General features: G+C 42.3%; 1 protein-coding gene across 6 annotated transcripts in view; it reads left to right on the forward strand.

The window, feature by feature from the left end:
• The window catches only part of ENOX2 (ecto-NOX disulfide-thiol exchanger 2), a 1,377,678-nt gene that overhangs the window by 915,680 nt on the left and 444,730 nt on the right, over positions 1-17,268 (forward strand). For all 6 annotated transcript variants that reach the window (XM_085607631.1, XM_085607636.1, XM_085607633.1 and 3 more), the window contains one exon: positions 9,222-9,428. In XM_085607631.1, the coding sequence (XP_085463757.1) occupies positions 9,222-9,428 (207 nt within the window). The remainder of the gene's footprint in view (positions 1-9,221; positions 9,429-17,268) is intronic.

Raw genomic sequence — 17,268 nt, forward strand, 5'->3', positions numbered from 1 at the left:
CGGGGACGAGTCAGCTTTCTGTATTTCCAGCGACTGTCCCGATCCACCAGGCGACCCCTTCTGCTGGGCATATCGATCCATATTATTGGATTGGGTATAGCCTCCCCGCCTGGTAGCCTTGGATTTCGGCTTGTCAGCCTCTGCTTTGGCCGACATTGCAGACTCGATGTAGGCAATTACGGAGAAACGGCCTCACCCAGCTAAATGAGACAGGCCGGACCGTCACTCATCGACCAGAGTCGGGCGCAAGTCCTCCAGATGTCCGTGGATCCTCTTGAGGCACTCTCAGGCCGGAGCCGACAAAGGGCGAGAAAGTGAAAGTGCGACGGTCTCCATCCGCCCGTTCACACCCCACAGGCCCGCTGTTGTTCAATTAGTGGCCGGGCATCTTGCCAACGCGAGCTCCTGGCATCCCTCGGAGGTAGGCCGCAATCTGCCGTCGTCCACAACTCCGGTCCCCGGCGGGCGATTTTAGCCCGGGCAGCGTCAATCGCCCCCGCGATGGCTCATCTGCAGGATACCGTGCATAAGAAACAGGATAAAGTACAGGATAGTTGACGGAGGGCGCGAGGGTCTCGGGAGCTCAAAGCTCACGCAGCCATCTTGGTCAAGCGCTAGGCTCCTCCCCCTGAATGCCTTCTTGATGGAATCAAAGTAAAAAACTAAAAGTACTTCCTACTGAGGAGACTGCAGTAAATGAGGAAATTAGGAAACTTCATAACAAATAAGTCTCCCAAGATGGCCACCAGAGACAAAAGTGCCCAAATGTAGCCCAAATATCACCCAGATGTAGCCCAAGTATAGCCCAATGACAGAATGTCCCAGAATGTTCTTAAAAACAACTAGAGCGCTTACTGTCTTCATTATGACAAAAGTATGGCACACCTGAAGCCATCTTGATTGGAATAAACTGGTAACACTTAAAACATTTAATTTAAAAAGTAACACAATGAGGAGGTTCATTTTGCCATAGAAATTATGATTAATGCTGAAGAAAGAAAATGAGGGCACATTTTGAGTGACTTCTCAAATCCTCTTCTATTTCATTAAAAAATTCTGACATGCAGACTGAAACATGCACTTTTAATACCAGGAGCAGACTTCCATGGTGAACAGTAGTTTTACTACAGTGATCTAATGAGCAACTAGAGTGCTAACATTCAGAATTTATGGCAAATGTGTGACATATCTGAATACCTTCATGATGGAATCATAGTAAAAAACTGAAAGCATTTCCTACTGAGGAGACTGCAGTACATGAGGAAATTAGGAAACTTCATAACAAATAAATCTCCCAAGATGGCCACCGGAGACAAAAGAGGCCAAATGTAGCCCAAAATCACCCAGATGTAGCCCAAATATAGCCCAATGACAGAAGTGTGCAAAACACTTAGTATTTTGTGTTTTTGCAGTGTTATATAGTGCAGACTTGTCAGGTATTGGAGTGCTTTACATGAGCATTGGTTACATCACACAAGAACAAATTCATTTTGGTTGTAGACATGGGGAGACTGAGTGATTTGACCAGAATCACAGAATGTCGAGCTGAAGCAGAAACTTCAACCTGGTTCCCCAGTTGCAAAGTCTGCAGTTCTGGAAGTAACACCACATCCTCTCCCCTAAGTGCAACATTTAATCAAGTGGTCAACTGGATAAAGAAACATAAAGATAACAAATAATTTAAAAGTGCTTTGTCGCTATTTGAAAACTCAGAAAATATGTCCTTATTTTAGTCTTTTAGAGCACTAACCATAATTTTGATGCCAATAAGACCCTCTCATATATGTAATTTCTAAAGGAAATGCTCTAGGTATTACAGTTTTGATTACATCAAGATGATGTCAGGCGTTCCACACTTTTGTAAAAAATATAGAATGTTAGCAATCTAGTTGTTCATTAGGATACTGTTGAGAGGCAGAGGCCAGGGGCACGGACTCTGAAAATTGAAGGCAGGTAGGAGGGTGCAAAGGCAACAATTTAACCACACTGAGCAGGCAGGAAGGGCCATGGAAGCACAACAGACTATGGAGGGCAGTGGAAAGGGGGGCAGGGGCAACAAACCAACAATACAGGACTTGCAAGAGAGGCTGTGGCAATGTAATAGACCATTGTGGGCAGAAGGAAGAGGCAATGGTAGTACAACCATACATGCCAACAGACCCGATTCAGCCAGGAAACGTCCAATGTTTTTAAGCTCAAATGGGCTTTATTTGATCTGTCTCCTGTCTTTCCAAATCCTCTTTTTCAATGTAACTCAAAGGGGAAAATCAATACCCCAGTTTTTTTTCAAAATCTCCCTCTTACCAAGTTCAAAATGTTCGCAAGTATGGTACATTGGATCATGGAAGGAAATGGGATAGGGACATGGACTTGGATAACAGAGGACAGGAGGGACATGGAGAGGTGCACCAAACTGACCCTGCAGGGCAGGCATCAGGGTTTGCAGCAGCACAATACACCACACAGGGCATGCAGGACCGGAGTGCAGCACAACAATCCGTAGAAAGCAAGAGGGAGGGGACAGGACCATGCACATGGACAACAGAGAACAGAGGGGCAAGAGGCAATGGTAGCTAGCTGACCATAATGGACAGACAGGAGAGAAAGCTGCAGCATAACAGACCATAAAGGGCAGGAGGGATGGATCAGGGGCATTACAATGGAACAGACAAGCCAGGAGGGAGGGAGTAGGGGTCTGCACAGGTAAATAGAGGGCTGGGGGCAAGGGGGCAGGGCAGGAGCAGCAAGATAGCCATGGAGGTCAGGCAGGATGGGCACTAGAAGCAAGACACACCATGAAGAGCAACAGTGAGACTGTGATGGCATACACACAGACCATGGAGGGAAGGTGGGAGGGGGTCAGGGGCAGCTAACTGACCACACAGGGAAGGTGGGAGGGGCCATGGCAGCACAGAAGACCATGCATGGCAAGTGGGAGGGTTAGTGGCAGCACAATGGCTATGATGGGCAAGAAGGAGGGTGCAGGGGCATGCACAAAGGACGATGGAGGATAGAAGGGAGGGTCAGGACCTGTGCACAGACAAGAAAGTTCAGGGGAAGGGGCCTCACAACAGACCACACGGGGCAGGCAGGAGGAGCAGTTGCAGCACAACAGACCAGGGAGGGCAGAAGGGTGTGGCAGTACAATGGACCATGTAGGACAGGAGGAAGAGGATAGGGGCATGGCATGTGGACAGGCAGGGTGGAGGTGGCAGGGACAGGTTACAGTCATCTGACAATGCTAGGCAGGTGGGAGGGGAGTGGCAGCTCAACAGAACACTCAGAGTGGATAGGAGTGGCAGGTCCATGGAACATGGTGGGCAAAAAGGATGGAGCAGGGGCATGCACAAAGACATCGGAGGGCAGGGGGAAGGAGAATAGGGGCAGCAAGCTAAGCACAGTGTTTAAGCAGGAGGTCAATGATGGGGCATAGAATTGGGCAATGGAGGGCAGAAGGAGTGGACTGGTAAATCATACTAAATTGCAGCACATCAGACCATGCATGGCAGGAGGGAGGAGGCTAGTCCATGGATTCACACAACAGAGGATAGGGAGGAGGGGGATGGGGCAGCAAGCTAACTGTTCAGAGAAGGCGGGTATTAGGAACTTTATTGTTTTTAAAACATTGTGTCTGTGCGAACTACTTAAAATATGAACAAGTATGCAGCATAATCTCACTTTTATTCAGGAAGAAGAGGACGTTTGTGACTGTGACTCCGGGCTCACTTGGCAGAAACACCCCCTGACCCTCCACCCCCTATCGCAAAATGTAATGCCCGTGAAAAGGATAGGTGAACACAGTGTTATATAGAACATAGTCCTGAGAGCACGATTGAAAATGAAAACTAGATATAGTGTATGGTATAAACTATGCACCAAAAAGTGTGATATAAGATGAACCGGGCGTGAAATATAATATGCAATACATTGTGCGCAATGACCGATTCATTGCAGAGCGCGAGATAGCACAGGCACTAGCGCGTGCTATGCGATATGCGCCTTGGAGTGTAATATGCACAGGGCAGTGTTGTGTAACCTAACTAGTCTCTAAAGTTGTAATATAAAATATGTGCTGGGGAGTGTAACGTTGCATATGCACTGTGACAAAGATATGGATCCCAGATTGTAATATGTATGGCATAGCACTGTGCGTTATAACATAGGCATCGAGGAAGGCACGTTAGATGGGGCAATATAACCCGTGCGAAGACAAGTGTGGCATGACATATTCACGGGGGGGTGTTACAGTGCACATGGGCTAGAGAGTGTCATAGCATATGCACTAGCTAGTGGAATACAACACAGAGGTGTGTGGCACTCGGCAGGCAATGGTGGGTGTAACACAGCATTGGGCTATGTCAGGAGCGCGCTGTGACTCTCAAGTGATGTTTGTCCCCTTTCCAGAGAGTAAAATAAAAAGTATTACACATCCGGCAGTGGATGTGTGTTTTATTAACCGTGAGGGGGGTTTCTTGCATAGTTTTGGTCGAATTTTTGTCGAATCCCCTTTGAATGGCTTGGTGTGCATGTGTATTAAATGTGCCTGTCAATAGCTACCCATGTTTGTATAAATAAACGACAAGGGTGTCTACCGGGATTAGGCACGGTAGGGCATCAGATATGTCAGAGCTTCACTAGTGGTGTAAATACATTCCACGTGGATTCATTGCATGCATAGTCGCCTTTTAATGAATATCACGCAAATCGTCATGGTGATAGGTACGTACGGTTTGTCCAGCATGTCCTAGGTGTGTCTATAAATATATATTTTTTTAAAATAATAAAAAACAGTGGCCGGCCCTGGGGATTGGGGTCAAAAAAATATAATTAGGAGACAGGCCCTGGGGGATGGGGTCATCAGGGCCAATAAATTAGAATAAGAAGGGGAACCACACAGCCCCCCTTCTTAAAAAATTAAAATAAATAAAAGACTGGCATCGTGCCGGAGGCCATGCCCCCTCCGTGCAGCACTCTGCAAACGCGCCCCCAACAGGCATCTCCAGTATGCGCCAGGGAGCTGCGCTGCAGACAGGTGTTCTGAGGCCAAGCCCCTTTTTACACCTCTCTGCAACGCAGCTCTGTGACGCTTACTGGAGGTACCTAGTGGTCTAGTTTGACCCTAGGGACCCTTAGGATTCAAGGGGACTTAATCTCTCAACTTAGAACAGCCACAGGGCGCGTTTACACAGTTGTGAAGGGAGGGGACGGGGCCTGAGGTGACGTGTGCAAACACGCACTATGGCACGTTTTAAATTGGGGATATAATTTCCCTTCAATACTGAGGGCCCCTGGGGGCTAACTAGCCCACCAAGTGCTTCCAGTAAGCGCCACTGAGTTGCATTGCAGAGAGGTGGTCCAGGCCCTGCCACTTTTTACACCTCTCTGCAACGCAGCTCTGTGGCACTTACTGTAGGTACATTGTGGGCTAGTTGGACCCTAGGGACCCTCCGGATTCAAATGAACTTAATCTCCCAACTAAAAAGGGACACAGGGCGTGTTTACACAGTGGTGAAGGGAGGGGACGGGGCCTGAGTTAACGTGTGCAAAAACGCCCTGTGGCCTGTTTTAAGAGGTAGTTGTAATCCCCATGCCCTATTATATACTAGGGGCTTACAGAGGAGGTCATGCTAATTACAGGGGGACCCCAACGCATAATGTTCCCTAGTGTATGTAGGTGTTTTCACTGTATTCTAAGTGTCTTTTAACATAGCACTGGCTCTAGGACTGGTTAGTCAGACTCAGTTACCACCAGTATCCGTCTGAAAAAGTTGAGGGTACAGGATGATTTTGCAACAAGGCTTCTTTCTGCTCTTCTTTTTGTTCTTTCTGCACGTTATCCTTCTTCCTGCACTTATCTTCGTATTTGAGGACTTCTGTTGCTTCTTTCTGCACTTCTTTTGTTTCTTTCTGTGCATTTTTTCTTCTTTCTTCACATGTCCTATCTCTGTAGTCATAGTTAGAAATTAGCATTTAAAAAACCTTTGAAATTCACAGAAAAAACCATAGGTTTCAGGCACGTTATAGTTAGGAATTAGCATTTAAAAAACCTCAGAAATTCACTGAAAAAACCATAGGTTTCAGGGGTGTTATAGTTAGCTGGACTTTTCACTTGTACAAAACCATTGAAATTCCCCCGTTATAGTTAGTTCAGCTAACTATAACTCGCGCGCCCGCAATGCACTGCTGATGATGTCACATATTACATCACTCATGACATGGTCAGTGACATCACTCATGACATCTCAAATGACATCACTGATGACATCACTGATGACAGCATCCTTGTGATAGAGTGGCAGACCTCCTCTCACCCTAATATAACCTTTGATACGCACATTCAAAAATAGAGACTAACATTTTCAAAACAATGGACATACCAATGCCAGTTACAACAACCTCTTCAGTAATTCTAAGATCCACATACACATCCACTCATTCACCAACAGTCCTATACAGTCACTCATACATGTACTCACTCATCATATGTACTCATACACCTATACATCCTGTTACACAATGCCACTCATCCATAGAGTTACTCACATACATAGTCACTCATGCTAATAAAGAATCAAACATACATTTACTTGCATATACAGTTATACACACACCACCACACTTACTTCTACGGAAACTTACACATACTTAGTCTTTTAAACAATCACTTATAGAAACACATACTTATTCATACAGGAACTCTTCCAATCTCTCACTCTCACATATACTCACATATATACAACAATAGTCACATATACTAGTTTAAAACATATGTAGTTACTCATAAAGACACTATTGAGACAGTCATTCACTCACTAACACACCCACACACACACTCATCCACCCATACAGCCCTGCACACATGCTGTGTTCAACACATACAAACAGTGAGTCACTCATTCATGCACCTATGCACTACGTAATACCCCCCACCGAACCATGCAGACACTCAGACTGATACTCAAAAACCCAACTAATAACCTATATAGACACCCATGTAGCTACTCACCAACCCATGCAGCCACTTATACACAAAGTGAGAGACTGATACAGATATTTACATATTTAAACATTACTCACTAAGCCATGTATTCACTATGATACACTTAATCAGTCAGTTACACAATCAATTTTTCAAAAACAAATCATCCATTTAGACACTTATATACCCATTTATTGTTCCATCGACCTTGAGATATACATATATAAAACATATTTAATTTTCAGAAAAACACACATTCACTGGATGATGTCATCAGTGATGTCATCAGTGATGTCATTTGAGATGTCATGAGTGATGTCAGTGACCATGTCATGAGTGATGTAATATGTGACGTCATCAGCAGTGCATTGCGGGCGCGCGAGTTATAGTTAGCTGAACTAACTATAACGGGGGAATTTCAATGGTTTTGTACAAGTGAAAAGTCCAGCTAACTATAACACCCCTGAAACCTATGGTTTTTTCAGTGAATATATATATATATATATATATATATACATATACACACAAAAAATCCCAAAGTACGTACGCACTCAGTCAATGAAAACACGCTCTCACAAATGATATATGTGAACTGCTGCGTTGTCTTGTGATCAAGGCCATGGTCGGCCGAAACGCGTAAAGAAATACACACTGCAAGCACTAAAACTGTGGTCCGTGTCAGTTTCTATCCACTTGAAGGAATTTGTGAAAAGCAGAATTTTGGAGATATATATTACCCACCCTAAAAATGCCCTTACCACCCACATACCCCTACCCACCCTGAACCCTAAAAATACCCTTGCCAACCAAATACCCTTACCCACCTTAAACCTTAAAAATACCCTTGCCCAAAAATACCTTTGCCCCAAATACCCTTACCCACCCTAAAAATACATTTGCCAGCCAAATACCCCTACCCAGGCTAAACCCCTAAATACCCTTGACCCCCAAATACCCCTACCTACAGTAAACCAACCCTGGCCACCCAGATATCCTTACTCACCCTAAACCCTGAAAATACCTTGTCTTCCAAATACCCTTACCCGTCCTAAACCCTAAAAATGCCCTTGCCAGCCAAATACCCTTCTCCTACCTAATCCTTAAAATACACCTGCCACCCAAATACCTCTACCCACCTTAAAAATACACTTGCCACCCAAATACCCCCTACCCACCCTGAATCCTAAAAATACACTTGCCACCCAAATACCCCCTACCCACCCTGAACCCTAAAAATACCCTTGCCACACAAATACTCCCACCCACCCTGAACCCTAAAAATACCCTTGCCACCAACTACCCCTACCCACCCTAAATCATAAACATACCCTTGCCACCCAAATAGCTCTACCAACCCTAAACTCTAAAAACAAAAAAAAACTCTTGCCACGCAAATACCGTTACCCACCCTAAACCCTAAAAATACCTTTGCCACCCAAATGCCCTTAGCCATCCTAAACCCTAAAATAACCTTGCCACCCAAGTACCCTTATACACCCTAAACCGTCAAAATATCTCCCGCCCCAAATACCCTTACCCACCCTAAAAATACCCTTGCCACCCAGATATCTTTACTCAACTCTAAAAATGCCCTTGCCAGGCAAATACCTTTACCAAACCTACACCTTAAGATACACCTGCCTGCCAAATACCCATATCCACCCTAAAATACCCTTGCTACCCAAATACTGTTACTCACATTAAACTCTAAAAATACCCTTACCACCCAAATACCCCTACCCACCCTAAACCCTAAAAACGCCCTTGGCCTAATTAATATATACATTATTTATACTTAGCTGGAAAATACTTATATTATCTCTGTAAAGGCATGCGTGGTAAAGGTATATGCGTGATTAAATTTCTCATGGTAAAGAAATGCGTTGTAAAGACTTGTGCATTGTTAAGGATGTGGGGCAATGGTAACGCATTTACACCTGGAATGAAAGTTGAAGTTTAGTCCATAAGTGTGCTTTTGTTGGTTTGGTGGAAATCTGCCATAACTCATGCTGTCCTCTTTGCCCAAACTCTAGTTTGCCACTTGTACAGGCACAAATGAAAGCGCTCTCGGTAGCAGCATGGTAGGTGGGGAGAGTTGAGGCGTCTATGCCTTTTTAATTGACTTTCGAATTTGAGTGGTTTAATGCGTCTCAGCCGGAGCCATAATTACTTTTTTACTATGTATTTTTCTGCATTTTTTAAATAGAAATTTTAATAATTTGAGTCTGTCTTTGGCTTTTAGATATTCCACCGCCAGCCACCAGGGAAAGGCCCCCAGGATGCAAGACGGTGTTTGTTGGTGGGCTACCAGAAAACGCGACCGAGCAGCTGATTGTTGAGATCTTTGAGCAGTGTGGGGAGATAATTGCCATACGTAAGAGTAAGAAGAACTTCTGCCACATTCGCTTTGCAGAGGAGTTCATGGTAGACAAGGCTCTCTACCTGTCTGGTGAGTCATGCTGAAATAAATCCGATTACGATGTTGACACTGTGAAGATGATCTCGTTCATGTTCTGAAAGAAAAAAAACAAACGTGGACACTTTCTTTTACTTTAAGCGAATGAGATTTTAAAACCAACGAACACTTAAACAGTATTTCAATTCAAGTCTAATACATTTTATTCTTTCATTGTTCAGAATTACACAAAAACCTTAATGTCGCATTTACTTAGTAAACGGCTGTTGATGGTGTTAAAGTGAAGAAATGTCATTGCTTTGCTCTTATATTAGAAATCTAGGCTGATTTTTAATGATCTGTTTGCTGCCGGTGTACATTCTGGTGCCAATAGCTGATGTTTTAACTGTTTCTAAGTTTATCTAGTAGGTTAAATACCTACCTTTGTGGTTTGTTTGAGTGCAAAAAGCTAAGTTCTAGAAATGCAAACGAGATTACGTGGGTATCCTCTTTTAGGAAGTACTAAACATTAAATATACTTTTAAATCGAGGTACCACCTGGAAGTGTATGTATGCATGTATATATGTGTGTGAGAAGTTTTCCAGTTAAACAGCTGGTAATTGGTTAAGGCAGCCTGCAATTAATCGAGTCAAGAAGAAAAGAGGACTTAGAATATATTAGAGTAACAGGTTTCTTGAACAGTCTGATGAGAATCCACCTGACACAACAGCTGACACGTTTTGCTCCATAGGAAAAATGTTAATTACTACTATAGGAAACCGAAAAAGACTATGCCTAGCTTAGGCTTAAAGGTGCCAACAATGTAATAGCATGGCATGAACATGAAGGTTAGTATTTCAGCTCCTGGATAGGTTGGTCGTTTTAAGAATTGAAGTATTAAATCTACAGCACGTTTTGAGACACCAGTGTTAACACACAGCCTGCCCTTGAACATGGCCACTACCGGAGTGATCACTCACTCTTTTTTTACTTTCTATAACAAATCGGACTTAGCAACACTTGGCACAACATGAGAAGAACTTTCCACATTTAATCTAAGCAATCGTGTAGTTGTAGATCTTCAGCTTTGTGAATAATCTGAACAGGTTATACTGGGCTGTGGGGCAGAATGACAATCTTTGAATGTTTGTTGATATTCTGTTCTACAGGTTTAGTACTAAGGATCCATTCATTGTTGGACTAGATAGTTATGCTCCTTTCTCTTTGATCTGATTGTCACAACTTGAGATGGAATCATTTTCATATTGTTCTCTCAGCCACCAGCCTTCTCGGATGCTCACCAAGAACACCCTAAAGATGGAGATCAGATGAGCTATCGAAGGCATGGGTGTCATGCAGCCCCACTCAGCACATTCGTCCTGCTTCTTGGATTTCAATAAATTCTCACTCTCTTTGGCTGGAAAATCCTGAGTCCCCTGACCTCCACCCGTAGTGTCTTCGTCTCTACATCTTGGTATTACAATCTAGTCCTTATCCAGTTGCAGATTATCTAGAGATTATAAAAACTTTGATTTGCCTCTCCAGATTTATTTACTGACTATACAAACTTTCAGATTTTCTTCTGCCTTGTCAGGGAGAATTCAGAGGTAACCTCTACCTCCTCACTAAAGGGGGTGGAGGTCAGACCATCTTTCATCCGAGAGACTGTGTAGCCGCAGAGACACCCAAGTTGTGATATTTACCCTAAGCACTCAAGCTTCCATCTGTCATGGGTTTGCACCATCACAGTTGACCACTATGCTGCCTCGCTACTTCATTTGCATTATTAAAGGCTTGACGTCTTACAGCAATACTCATTTCCCTTGGTCCCCTGTAACACTTTACATAGATTTCTTTCAGTTGCACACACCTTTGCAAACCAAAATTAGTTTTTTACTACTGGCAATAAGTTGTCCCGGCAATGGGTTATTAAAACCACAATAATGAATATTGACAGGGTAAATTCAAGCTTAGTGAAACTTAAAAATGTCATTTCGGTCTCTTATGACTTGACAAAAGGCCAAAGATTGGATGGTAGAGGAAACTTCAACCTCTAATAACCAAATGCAATGCAAAAGTTCCTTCTTTAGTTCTATATGATGCTGAATGTTGCAATGTACAATACCTGAGTAATATGGGAAAATAAAGGTCAAATTTAGAGGGCTTTTGTTTCTCAAGCATAGTCTGGCAATCCAAACCATTAAATTGGACTTGATTAGGCTTAGTTTTGTGCACATGGTCTAATATTAGTTTTTGTGCACATGGTCACATTTTAGGTCTCGCTGAGCCCAGCGCATGCGCTGGCACGAAGAGACATTTTGTATGTGGGAATTTCAAAGTGCTGCTGGCTGGCCTAACGCTTGCGTTCACGCGAGCGTGCACGCGCGCAGCCGGCCGCCAACAGCACTTTGAAAACTCGTGCATCATCGCGATCACTTTCGCTTTCAGAGCGATCGCGATCACGATGACGCACGCGCACACACAACTCCCGCTTCTCCCCCTCCCCCCACCACATATTGCGTCTCCAGCCGCTCGCGCGCGGCCAACGCTTGTAATAATTGCTTTCCGCCCGTCTCCCTCGTGGACCACCAGCACCCATATGCTTTGTCATTATTCATTTCATGCCAGGTAGCATCATGCAGGAACACATCTAAATGCATGGGTGCCATACTTTATGCTCCAGCACACCCCTTCTGCTTGTTTCCTTTCAGGGAGCCAGTGTTTCTTGCCCTGGTCTGCCAGGGAACTAGGGCACCGTGCGCACTAACACGAACACACAGCTATATGCATGGGCGCCATGCTGAATGTTTGTGCACGGCGCCCGGTTTTCTGTTGCACCCTTTCTGCTTGTTTATTTTACAAGAATCCTGTAGTCAGTGGCTATCTATTTTAAAGAATAATTTTTGGTCCTGAAAGTTCTGAAATTTGAGAAACGCTTCATGTAATGGAGATGTGATGTACGTGTAACTAATTTAGGCTATTATGCTGCAATAATTATGTTATTAATGTTTCTTCGGCTGTGGTCACTGTGTTGGTTATACTCGCCCACATCTATAATTTTCCATTTATTTAACCTTCCGCGCCTGGGATGTATACACAAACGGCACAGCTTTTCCTTTCTTTAGAAATGTTATTCTAAAACGAATCCGAGTGTTCCATTCTATTTTTATAGCACTTAAATTTATAGTGTGATTGGATATGTGGGCAAAGACCACAATGAAACTCACTCATTGCTTGCTACCAGGTGACTCGTTGTAAAGAGGCACGTCCTTGCCATGACACTTACGCCTGTCAAGTATACCCTACCCGGTGTCTCATTGGGCAGGTCGGAAGTAATGGGTGCCAATGGTGCATGACTTTTTACAACTTGCGCAGCATTTGTGATGTGGCCAATGTACTAATAATGAATAATGAAAATGATATGTGTCAACGATTACAAAACCACCTGCCTCTCTAAAATTAATGAGGCAAGTTACTTTTTGTAACCATCTATGAATGGCTGCAAATGCACAGATCAAGGCCTGTGCGGGATAGCAAATCGTCATCCCTCATGCACATTACCATCAATTCAACACTTTAATTTTCAATGAGGTGGGGGTGCCCCTTTCTTACCTCGCAAACTTCGACATTCATGAAAATACTTTTCCAAATCGTGAAAGAAGTTTTACACTTAGCATAACATTAAAAAAAATGGACACTTAGCATAACATAAAAGAAGTTTTACAGTTAGCATAATATGTTCTTGTGGTCCTCAAGCCTGTTTTTGTATTGTACGTGAGGTGCAATATTCCGGTATTTTAGTGTAACCTGGTCCAAAACGAACCAGGACTGAAATGTTAGCCTCTTCCAAGAGAAGGCGCCAGATCGCCAGAGTGTCTAAACCACTGTTCTGGTTGGGACACCCACCCGCCACTGCTTCAGTGAGGGAAATGTCTTTTTCCAGTGGCATATAATTTAACGACGCGATGATTATTATCTGTAGTACATTTCGGGATTGAAACAATACAGGTACAGGCTGATCACATGATTAGTGCAAACAGCATGCATTTACCATGCACGCCTTTACCACGCATCATTTACCACGCAAGTTAAGTTTATTAAAGGTAAGTTAAATCCTTACATACTTAAATATATTTTAAAAATCTAAATAAATAAATGTGTAAATTTATATTAGTAATTTTAAATTAATGTTATTTCTTTCTTTCTTTTTTAGGAGTGAGAACCCCCTATCTCCATGTTTTACATTATTATGCATTCCGATTTTTTTTATTTATTTGGAAGACCCCCCCCCCCTCCCCCCCCAACCCTCCCTTTTGAAAATTAATTTACCCCCGTTTTTAGGTCCTATTATAAATGACAATGCCTTTTATATGTGTGTTGGTTTTCAAAACATAAATAAAAGGCAATGTCATTTACAATGCCAATAGCTTAAACTCTCGCAAATGCGAGACCTATTGCATTGCAAATGCTTGTTTTTATTGGTTTAGTCTTTACACTCGTTGATTCCTTGACAGGCTTAATTCTGAAGGAAGTATCTTCTTATGTTTAGATTTAATTAGTTGACAAAAACATCTGTTTTTTGTCAAAATCAATTATATAATAGAGAATGACAGGAGTTCATGTTTCCAGTTAAAAACATAAATTAAGACAATTGTGTGACTGTACATTTTTAAGCATTACCTTAATCATTGCAACCTAGTCAAGCACCTGTTAAAGGTTTGTCAGTTGGCAGAAATGTTATGTCTGTTTTAAATCGGATGGTCCCTCCTTTTTCAGTTCTCAGATAACTCTTGGGTTAGGACCACTATTAATTGCTCTAAGCATTGTAATTAGCACAGATTAGCACAACATTAACCAAAGCGGTTTACTTATTGTACAATGCTGATTTGGTTAGTCTGTTATAAACTTACTATACTTAAAAGAAATGTTTATAGTTTTGAAAATTGGATTTACATCCGTATTTATATTTCATAGGGTTTTTCCATAGTTCTTAAAACGCCTTCCATTTTACCCTTTTATATTAAATAAATACGTTCTCTTTATTTTTATTTTCCTCGGTAGAAGGAACACAGAAGTTGATTGTATTTTGTGGTCCGTAATTGTCTTCATTTCGTACTGAGGTATTGTGTGTTTTGACAGTTTTGCTCTAATTTCTCCCTTTGTACGTGCTACCCTTAAACTGCTCCAAAATGTGAGATTTGAAGTGAGGCACTATTACCTCAGAAACCCCAAATCAGTCTGTGGAACCTTGCACAAACTCCCCTTGGTGCACTTGTCAAATTAATTCCTTCTTTCCTAGTCCAGTCATGGAATGTCCAAAGTAGAAGTTTGCCAGGAAGGTAGAGCCAGAGTTATGCTTAATCAGAAACACCGTAAAAAAAAGCTTTTGAAGCCAACTTGCAATAAAGCTTCAGCATCTGAACAACATCGATTCTGATCACTGATGGAAAACAAAATGGCACCCTGTTTGCTGTGGGAGAACACCACAGAGTGTAAGATATGTAGTTGCTCAAAAACACAGAATCACAACGAAATTTGAATATCAAATGTGAATGTTTAGGAGCATCCTTCATTTGAGGAAGACAAGCAAAGCTGGTAATAAATGGTGTATAAAACCCCCAAAACATTGCAGTACACGCTGATAGAGCCATCTTGCCTGGCTCCAAACCATGTCCCACTAAGATACGAACTTTCAACTTAAGCCTTTATTCAATTTTCTGATATGTATGTATATGATATTTCTATAGTCGGTGCCTAGCCAAAAGGCAGTGTAGGGTTGTACATTGTCAAAGACCAGCATAAAGTCAGTGAGTGATGGGGAGTTAGCTGTGTTACGGATGGTTAATACATTGTGATGTTGTGTATTTTTAAAGAGGTTAGTCTTTCATTCATTCAAATTAAGCTGCATTTGACTTTCTTAAAAACCATTAAAGCACAACAACAGCCTACTACCGAATACATTTTAAAATAAATTCATCAATAAATATTTACGGAAATCAAAATATACATATTAAAAGAACATCTCACCCATATTTTTCTGAATAGTGTCTGCCTACCATATGTAAGTGGTTATTGCTCAACAAATTTGTAGTGTGCAAAGGTGGTTTTGAAATCAAGTAAAATGAATAAATGATGATCCAGGGTAGAAGAAGAAGTATGTTTATTCCAAGTATAATAGGTCCCATCCATCCAGCAGCCTGTAGCCAGTACAACTGAACTAACGCATGCAGCAAACTGAGAGCATCAGGTTCTGTCACCATGGTACCACTCAAAAGAATACACTTCATGTGGGGCCTATGGGGAAGAAGGAAAATAAAGCACATTACTACACACCTTCCCCCCCTTACACTAAAAATACAAACAGTAAGAACAAGAAAATAAAATTACAACAGGTTAACTCAGAAAGTATCTCATCTCCACGATTGTTCCATGACATAGTCTTTGAATTTTGTGGGTTGTCTAACAAAACTCTTTGGGGTGTCACATTCTTAATTTGTTTGCGTGGAGCTGATGATGTTGGATGTGATGAGGATGAGTTTGAGGATCGATCATTACACACATTGCGTAGTAACGCATTGTTTTTAACAACAACTCTGTTGAGATGCCATAAATGTGAATCTTAAGTTTTTATGCCATTGGTTAATAATTTGACAACTTTATGAGGTCTCTGAAACAAGCTGGACGCCTTTCTACCAAAAGGAGCCCTGATCAAGACCCAATCACCAACTCTCACTGGAGTAATCTTGATAGCTTTTTTAGCGTCAAAAGTTAACTTCCGTGCATCAATCCTTTCTGCCTCCTTGAGCTTCCACTTATCATCAGAAATAGTCTTCCCCTTTTTTGACTCCGCTTCATTGACCCAATGAAGCGCAATCAAGGTGTTGGGGTGTCTTCCCTTGAACAACTCAAAGGGAGTTAGTCCGGTGGTGGCATGAGGTGAAACCCTATAGATTTCCCCCGTTTTGCTTATTTCTTCTTTCCAATCTGTTTGGCCATGGCAATAGTGTCTTTTAAGTCTCGGTTGAAGCGTTCCACCATACCATTAGTCTAAGGATGATATAGGGAACAGTGTTTGTGCTTGATGGAACAACTTTGTAAGTACTCTTCCATGTCATTGGAGACCAACTGAACTCCATTGTCTGTTATCAAGACCCCATGTAGACCTTCTCGTGCAAACACCTCTTTGAGAAAAGAGATGATGTGTTTTGTATCAATCCCCTGGTGAGTTTAATTTCTGGCCACCTGGGATACATATCAATGAGCACAAACACATAATTATCACACTCACTTCCTTGTATATGGCCCAAAATATCTAGCGCTATCTCTCCCCTAGGTCCCTTGGTGCGCTCTCAGACGACCATGGGCTGCACTCTGGGCTTAAGACACTTTTCACTCAGGGTACAAGGTACACATTCTCTTACAAGGCATTCGACTTGCAAATCCATTCCAGACCACCAGTAGTTAAGCCTTTCTTTTGTCCTTTGATGAGCTAATTCTAGCAACTCATGACGAAGCAACACTGGAGGAACCAACCTTGTGCCTCTAAATATTAGACCCTCAAACTCAGAAAGCTCATGCCTCACTTTCCAATACTTTTCACAGTCAGCCTTGATTTTGTTGTTCCACCCTTCCTTGAGCAAAAAAGACACCTCAAAAAATTATTTGTCAGAAGCGCACTCTTCTCGCCATCTTCTTTCTTTCAAGCCATCACTCTCGATGCTGTAAACCCATTCATTAAGCCCGTCTACCTCATGACTTAAATTATCCTCATTGCTTGGTACTAGTCTTGAAAGTGCTATTCATCATCATCATCATTTGTCTTTATTTCGGTCACTCGGACCATAAAAGAATACAAAAAATACAATAAAATCATGACAGTATAAAATAGCATTA

This window comes from Triturus cristatus, chromosome 5_2 (assembly GCF_964204655.1).
Source record: "Triturus cristatus chromosome 5_2, aTriCri1.1, whole genome shotgun sequence".
NCBI lineage: Eukaryota > Metazoa > Chordata > Amphibia > Caudata > Salamandridae > Triturus > Triturus cristatus.